The sequence below is a fragment of the Pinus tabuliformis genome, chromosome 3_1 (assembly GCF_031772625.1).
Source record: "Pinus tabuliformis cultivar Carrire ecotype Pingquan chromosome 3_1, CPIR1, whole genome shotgun sequence".
Taxonomy (NCBI): domain Eukaryota; kingdom Viridiplantae; phylum Streptophyta; class Pinopsida; order Pinales; family Pinaceae; genus Pinus; species Pinus tabuliformis.
Genome location: NC_142301.1, coordinates 502,724,082 through 502,732,366, shown reverse-complemented (window position 1 = coordinate 502,732,366; position 8,285 = coordinate 502,724,082). Strand labels below are relative to the sequence as shown.

Genomic DNA, 8,285 nt, shown 5'->3' with positions numbered 1-8,285 from the left:
TGATACTTTATTATTCACATCAGATAGCATAGATATTACACATACAGCTTTCACAAAGGAAAGTTATTTGTTTATACTAGTGATACTCAATTATTCACATAAGATAAGTTAGACCTGACACAAAGAGCTCTCCACCAGGAAAAGTTACTCGGAAAACGAATAACTTTATTGCCCATAATTGATTTTATTGTCGACGTACAATAAGATACCATTTGGGTCGTAATTTATTGCGTACACTTGTGACTGGAGCACTGAGAAAAAACTTGACTTTATTATCCACGTACACGAATTCAAACAACAGTGTTTAGGGGAGTAAGCCTGAGCAGGAAAGCATATTAAGTGACCCTCTCAGCATCCTCTCTCAATAAGTCTGAATTCTGTGCTTCCCATCTAAAGCTACTGCTACTCCGCAGAGATTTTCAATAATGAGTGGAATGATGGATACAATTCGTTATGGAAGATGGGGCGGTTGGATAGCACCAGTCAGCATGCTCTTGTGTTTATTTGCGGTGATTAGTGCTCAACCAGGTGATTCAACATTTTTTTTTCCCTGTTTACATCATCGACAAAAAAACACACAGCGAAAAGAGCTCTCCATCTTTTCCTCTCTTTACAATAGCCATATCTTCTATTTTCTAGAGTTATGTGTAATTTATGATCTGTCCTCCATAGTCCTTAACCCAAAAAAGGTCAAAAAAAAAAAAAGAAAACAGCATCCTCCATAATCCGTAACCCAAAAAGTTTTTGAAAACAGCATCCTCCATAATCCGTAACCCAAAAAAAAAAAAAAAAAAAAAACAGCATCTTACAATAATTGTTGTGCCATACAGTCCAGTTAATACCCAGCAGATTGTCTCTTATTTCTTTGAAAAGTTAATGCTGCTCCAGTTTGTCTTGACACCTTGTTCGGTACCCAGCAGATTGTCTCTTATTTCAATGCTGCTCCGTCTTGACACCTTGTTCGAATACAGACAAGAAAAACTTACTAGGAGCCTTGTCATTTTTTTTTTTTGGGATAATAAATCAGTTATCCAATATTGCTTCCTATATATATGTGATCAAAATTGATGTGGTGGAAAGTACATACCAGCATCCTGATGCGTTTTATCTAGTTGTTTAATATTAAAGGATTAAAGTGATTATGACTTTCTCTGCCTTACTATTAGTGCCTTGGCCCCCTTCCCACCAAAAGTGATAGCAGTTACCCTGCTCTATGACAATGTATGCCTCGCAGCCACAATTTCTCCTACAGCTTGCATCATTGAAGAAACCCACAAGAAATTTATGCCAAATGCCTTTTCTTATGATAATTTTGTGCTTGCTACCCATTTTGGTTGATCCTAACTCCTTGAAGTATGTAGATATTTTAATAACATCCTCCTTTAAGTACATTCTTACTAAGCCATATGGCCCAAATGAGATAATATCTTCCATTAATTTTGAATCATTTCCTTAAACAGCTCCTTAATGATGGAAATTGTTGAAGCTGAACGATACCAAAAGTGTCCAATACCTCCTCCCAAACAATCTGAACATAAAGACAATGAAAAAATAAATAAACAGTATCCTCATTACATAAGAGACAGATCCGCTTACCTGTGTCTTCTATTCTGTAAGTTATTCCAAATTAATAATATGTACATAATAACCAACCAGCAGAAACATTTAATCTTGTTGGGAATATTCCCTTGCCATATTTGTGGTTCCCTTCTCCACCCTTGAAATTCCGTTGTATATTTCTTTTACCAATGGGTACACTTTTTTAAGCAGCACCATGTCCTCCTGGTCATTCAGAGAGATATCTGCAGGTGATTCAACACTTTATTTATTATTATTTGAATAGTTTTAATTTCCACTCATCCTCAATCCTTTCTCTGAAGTTTGAATTTGAAACTTGGTGCTAACTAATGCCCCACTGCACCTCATGAGTTAATTCAACAATCTAATTAAATAAAACGGCTTTTGTTGCATTATGCTCAATCATCTAGTTTTCATATTTGGCATAAGATATATTGTTTCATTGATCGATTTTTTCTGTTGGTGTGTCAGGATTTCTGAGCATCGATTGTGGAGGCAAAACAAATTACACCTCCCAAAACAATATAACATGGGTCACTGATGCTAATTACATAAACGTCGGTAGCACAGCATACGCAGCCAACGGAGCTTTACCATATTACCTGCAAAGCCTACGATTATTTCCAATGCCTCTCAACAAGACTTGCTATCAGTTGCCTATTGCCCCTAATACGCCTTACCTGTTAAGACTCTCCTTCGTCGTTGGAATTTACAGTGGATTCCAAAAATTGCCAAGCTTCTCATTCTCTGTCGAGATGCTGGATATGGTGGCTGTGCGAAACGTAACAATCATAAATACAAAGGGATATTCTTATGAAAGAATCTTGGCTAGTTCAGGCACAGTTATGTGTGTTTGCTTGATCAGAACCTCTGAGAGTGATGATCCCTTTATCAGTTCCATCGAGTTGAGGACTCTCAGAAAAGGCATGTATGCAGAGGCTAGGCCAGGAACGATGTTGAATCTTGGGTCGAGAAGAACAGTGGGTAGAAATTCAACGGCAAGGTGAACATTTTGAACAATTGAATATCTACGAAATCTCATCGTCTAGTGGTGATGATCTTTATTGCAATATTGTAAAGTTATGGCTCTTAAAAACATCTAGTACAAGGAGTTTGAACTTTGAGCCTTGAGGTTTGTTACATAGTTCATATTTTCAAAAGATAGTTGTGATATCTTTTAGTTAATCATTGAGTTAAATAGCTTTGTATGGTAAATTAAACAGGTATCCTCTTGACAACTTCGACCGCATCTGGACATCCGATGATGAACTTTTAAAGGCTCAAACTAAAGATAGTGTACAACCTGTAAGTTCCCAAGTGCCAATTTCAACAAAGACTACCAAGGACTTTCCTCCAGTTGCTGTCATGCAAAAGGCATGGGTTGTAAACAGCTCGCAAACCTACTTTGGATTCTCTGAACGATCATTCGTTCAAGGAACCAAATCATTACTTCTGTTGTATTTTGCAGAGATCGAGACGCTAAATGTGTCTGAATCGAGATCTTTTTACATCACAATAAATGGTAAAAAACGGTCTGAAACCATTACTATGGTCCGAAATTATTCTGCAATAGAGCTACCCTTTCTATCCGATACAACAGATATTCAATTTAATTTAGTGAAGGCCCCTAACTCGACCCTTGGTCCGATAATCAACGCTTTTGAGTATTACATCCTCGTTGATACGCAACCGGTGACTTATTTACAAGATAGTAAGTGCCCTCACTAAAACTTCTCATGCTCAAATTATTGAGATTATTAATGTACGTCTCACCAAGTTGCTCCCAAATTGCAGTTGAAGCTCTCGACGGTATCAAAAGGAGTTTCAACATAAAAGATTGGATTTCCGATCCTTGCTATTTGATCCAGTGGAAAGGAATTGGCTGTGATAGGAGCTCCACCGTCATCAGAATATCGGAAATGTAAGTTTAATTCTTGGATTTGTTTACAGCTTAAATTATAAAAGTGACAAGGCCGCTTATAGGTGAGATTGTTAGAGCTCACATACTCCTCTTGTTTCCAGCGATTTGTCAGGAAGGAATCTTACCGGATCGGTGCCCAAACATATTGGACAATTGACAGCATTAGTTAATGTGTGAGTAGAATTCAACTTTTCTTACCCCCCATCTTTTGTAACCCATAAGTAGTGCTTCTAAGGAATACTCTAAATGGAATACAAAATGTTTCCATGTCCTCCTGTTTGATAACAGAGACAAGACTAGTTTTGTAATGAAATTTGCGGACGTATTTAAAACTTCAAACGCTGACTTTTAGACAACTAACAATAGATTTTTATTTTTATCACGGAACTTGTTTTGGGCGTTCCAGTGCCCCTGTTAATGTTAACTTCTTTTGGGATTTTTCATTGAACAGTATTTACTCATTATTGTTGAAATTAACAGGTCACTTCACAGTAACCATTTGATGGGAGCATTGCCAAATTTCTCCGCTTTAACCATGTTGGAGAGACTGTAAGTTCCTTCAACATTAAATTTTCATTTAGTCAAATTATAATCTTAGCTAGTCTATGCATTTGCACAAAACGAAAACTTACTTCTCGTTATTATGCAGATATTTACAAAACAATAACCTCACCGGTAATGTTCCAGGCTGGCTGTCTGAGCTTAAAAACCTTAAAGAGTTGTGCGTCTCCCTCTCTTTATCCAGTATTTTCCCAATTTTTGTTCATAGTTGAAATGAATTAATCGGTAAATTTTGTACAGAAATGTTTTTTCTTTTTTAAAATGTCAAAAACATTTTTGTTGTCGCAGGCACATAGAGAATAACAATTTTAGTGGAGTAATCCCCGTGCAACTCCTCAATCTTGTATTGAAACTCAAGTAATTTGTATTCCTTATGTTTAGACACAAATCCCCTTCTAGTGTTTTGAGGTTTACAATTTTCTTTCATATTGTCTATTTACTAAAATGCCAGAGTTCAAATTCTTGTTAAGCTTACAGGACTCTCGTGTAAAATCTATTTCTTTGTTATGACGCAGTTATTCTGGAAACCCCTACCTATGCATGCACAGGGGGGAATGCATTCTACGGAATTCAAACAAGAATAAAATGAAATTGAAGGTTGCCCTTGGAACATCACTCAGCGGAATTCTAATCATCGCTTTAGCGTTGATAGTGGGTACTCTGGTGTATCGCAAAAAATTCAGAAGAAAAGGGGTCGAAAAGGAACCAAAACCTTTCTTGTGCAAAGGTCGCGAATTACGATAAATATTATGAATGATTCATGAAATAATATCAATATTAGAATGTGATTCACAGTGGGACTGCACTCCATAAATGAAACTAGCTGAGAATTATTATTAACATTTCTTTTCATGAATACATTGCAGACTACTCAAAGATTGCGGTGCCAAATCCAACAAAGTGCCGTGTCTTCACTCTGGCTGAGCTGACGGCTGCCACAAAAACCTTTAGTAGTGAGATCGGACGAGGGGGATTTGGATCGGTGTTCTTTGGTAAATTGGCAGAAGGGAAAGATATAGCGGTAAAAGTGCTGTCATCCTTCTCCCAACAAGGAGTGAAAGAGTTCTTGAATGAGGTAATTCTGAGATATTTCTTCAACCATGTACTACTGTTCAGTTTGGATACTCTCTTAGAATGTCTTATCACATATAGTTTGGGACCCTAAAATTCATGCCAGATTCTTCACTTAATGAACAGGTTGATCTTCTTTCTAGAATCAATCATAGGAATTTGGTATGTTTACTGGGCTACTGCAACGAATCCAGAGAAGTTATGCTTATTTACGAGCACATGCCTGGAGGGTCGTTAAGGGACCACCTTTATGGTAAATAAATTATATTGCTCACAGAGGTATCTTCGTTTGAGTTTATAGAATAACCATGGTATCCAACACGCAATTGGCTATTATTTTATTTTCCAGGACCTAGAGCAGAACATTCCAAACTAAATTGGAAAACAAGGCTCAAAATAACTTTAGATGCAGCCCAAGGTTCTCTTCTAATCTGAACACTGGTTGTTTCAAGTTATACCGATTACAGTAAAATAGAAGTACATTTACAGCGTAAATATAATATATCTCATGGGTTCTACCTGCGAACTGTATTTGAAGGATTGGAATACCTGCACGTGGGTTCCACAGCAAAGATAATTCACAGGGACGTCAAGACCGCGAATATCCTATTAGACAGCAACTTGAATGGAAAACTGGCAGATTTCGGTCTTTCAAAGATGACAATTGATGAAGGGGCCACGCACGTTACCACCGCAGTGAAAGGAACGTTCGGATACGTGGATCCAGAGTATTAACTTTCTTTTCCCTTTGCAATAATTTTTTTAATGGAATTTAATTGATTGTTAAGAGGAGCGGCAATTTCTTTTCGTTTTGGTTTTAACATGTTTTTGTGGGGCACGGCTGTCACAGGTATTTCGTCACTCAAATGTTGACGGAGAAAAGTGACGTGTATAGTTTTGGAGTGGTTTTACTGGAGATTATATGCGGTAGACAACCGATAGACATAAAATTACCTACTGAGGAAGTAAACATTATTCGATGGGTAAATAATCTATTCAAAATATCAATCTTTAACAGCCCTGAAACTAGGCTAATTTGCACTGCGTCATTGCTTAGAGATTTATATAAATAATTATTTGCATCTTTCGGATTTACTATAATTATTTCCATATACAGGTGACTCCTTACCCTACTGGAGATGGATGAAAATCCTACCAAAATAACAGAAATAGTAGACAAAAGACTACGTGGAGATTACGAGATGAAGTCTGTCAATCTTGTAGTCAAATTAGCGATGAGATGTGTTCAGGCTGAACCGTCGTGCAGGCCGAGCGTAAGTGAAGTAGTGGAAGAGCTTAAAAACGCTGTGAAGCATGAGGATAAAGCTTCGATTTGTGGTCCAGAGGAAATTGATATTGTAAGTGACGACTTGTCGGCCGGTCCGATGTATTTATCTGGTGATTCCAGTGGACCCAAAGGAATGGAATGGAGCGATAGCGGTGCCAGCATTTCGAAAGTGGGAAGATAAGTTCGCACCAAGGATTTACTTAAACATGGCGAAGAAGTGAATGGGGAAGAAATGATGTAGTTTAAAAGTAGCTGTATAAGTTGAAGCTAAAATCAATGATTTTTTTTTTGTAATATAATTTTAAGTAAGAATGTGATTTTTTATTGTGTAAAATAATTTTTTAATGTATAAATGGATATAATTTTAAGTAAGATTGTGATTTTTTATGATGTAAAATATTTTTTTGAATGTATAAATAGATTTACAAACTAAATGGTTTGTTCTTCAAAGTTTGTGATATAATTTTAAATAAGATTGTGATTGTTTGTTGTTTAAAATAATTTTTGAATGTATAAATAGATCAGCACAAATTTTTGCACTCTAATTTTACAGATTAAACACTTTAAATTCAAGTTTTCAAAAATATTTTTCCAGATTTTAATTAAAATTAACAGACAATAAGACTTTTGTCAAACTGTAGTATTTTTGTAAATAAGATTAAAACTTTCTCGTATTAATTTTAAAGAAAAATATATTAAATAAATTTAAAAATATATATCTAAATACTAATAATAGAAAATATAATTTATATTTATTTAAAAAATAAAAATTTATATAAAAAAAAATTATTTTATTTAATTTAGATGATAACTAAAATGTTATTAAAAACATTAAACATTTCAAAAAAAATTATATAACTTATTTAAAAGTTTAAATAACAAATATATTAAATATCAATTTCATTTATTAAATAGTAAAATATATTTTACAAAATTTTTAAATTTATTTTATCTCACTTTATGATTGTTTATAAGATTTTATTAGCAACTTTATATATAACTTTGAGCAAGCGAAGCTGGATCTATGTTTATGTTTTGGTGATGCGTCCATGTCATAAGAACTTCAGACGCTATGTTTTAAACCATTCGGACGTTAAGAGTAATCTGAAACCAAAAACTTTATTTCTCAATATCTTCGAACTTACATGGTAGAGAATTGCGAAGAACATTTTTACGAGTAAAATGGATTAAAATAATGTTAATATGTTAATATCTTCAAACTTATATGGTACAGAAATACGAAGAACAATGGAGTAAAATAATGTTTAGATAATAAAATGTGTATATAACTAAATTTTGTTAACCCGGTGTATCTTAGGTATATTTTAATGATTAAATTTTCATTTTGAAATTTTATAATATTATTAAATTTTATAGAATGCTGTATATTTCATTTTTATTTTTTATTATATATATATTTTTTAAACTTTGTGTATAAATATTTATTCTGTTTTAGTATAAAAAATTGAATTAATCTATAGTTTCAATCTATCCAATTAAGCATATCAAGTATAAACATTTCAGATTACAAACCTAAATTGAAAATAATATCATAAGGAATCAAGACTTTCTAGTGATATCATAATTTTTTATTTGACATAAATCAAATATGTCACTTTTTAACTTGAAAGTGCCATTATTTTTAAATAAAAATCTTAATAACTTAAAATTATTTTATAAAACTTAAACTCCACAAAACATATTTAAGTAAATACAATAAAACAAATTCTAGAAAATTTGTAAGGAAAATTTGAATCTTGACTTAATGACAAAAATTGGATCTTGACTTAATGGACAAATCTTAGAAAATTTGAAAGGGAAAATTGAATTTTGATATAATTGAAGGGAAAACCACAACAACATTGT

The 8,285-nt window shown here is 33.8% G+C and overlaps 1 protein-coding gene across 2 annotated transcripts; it reads left to right on the top strand.

Annotated features, from left to right (window-relative positions):
• Positions 1-288: 288 nt before the first annotated feature.
• Positions 289-6,761, top strand: LOC149188009 (putative LRR receptor-like serine/threonine-protein kinase At1g67720). 2 transcript variants are annotated; one of them, XM_089412909.1, is made up of 14 exons: positions 289-528; positions 2,050-2,581; positions 2,802-3,289; positions 3,373-3,499; positions 3,601-3,672; positions 3,980-4,048; positions 4,149-4,220; positions 4,349-4,417; positions 4,576-4,787; positions 4,927-5,135; positions 5,258-5,384; positions 5,481-5,549; positions 5,670-5,859; positions 5,982-6,761. In XM_089412909.1, exons 1-14 carry the CDS (start codon positions 426-428, stop codon positions 6,202-6,204), a joined length of 2,562 nt encoding a protein of 853 aa, XP_089269035.1. In that variant the 5' UTR covers positions 289-425; the 3' UTR covers positions 6,205-6,761. The 2 variants fall into 2 exon arrangements, with proteins under 2 accessions (XP_089269035.1, XP_089269036.1); XM_089412910.1 differs by lacking the exon at positions 289-528 and adding an exon at positions 1,554-1,808.
• The last annotated feature ends 1,524 nt before the right edge of the window (positions 6,762-8,285 follow it).

Bases quoted from the DNA above. Each gene is read 5' to 3' on its own strand.
- LOC149188009 (XM_089412909.1), top strand. From the start codon at position 426: ATGAGTGGAATGATGGATACAATTCGTTATGGAAGATGGGGCGGTTGG. The intron at 529-2,049 runs GTGATTCAACAT...TTGGTGTGTCAG, and splicing joins GGTGATTAGTGCTCAACCAG to GATTTCTGAGCATCGATTGT. The intron at 3,673-3,979 runs GTGAGTAGAATT...TGAAATTAACAG, and splicing joins TTGACAGCATTAGTTAATGT to GTCACTTCACAGTAACCATT.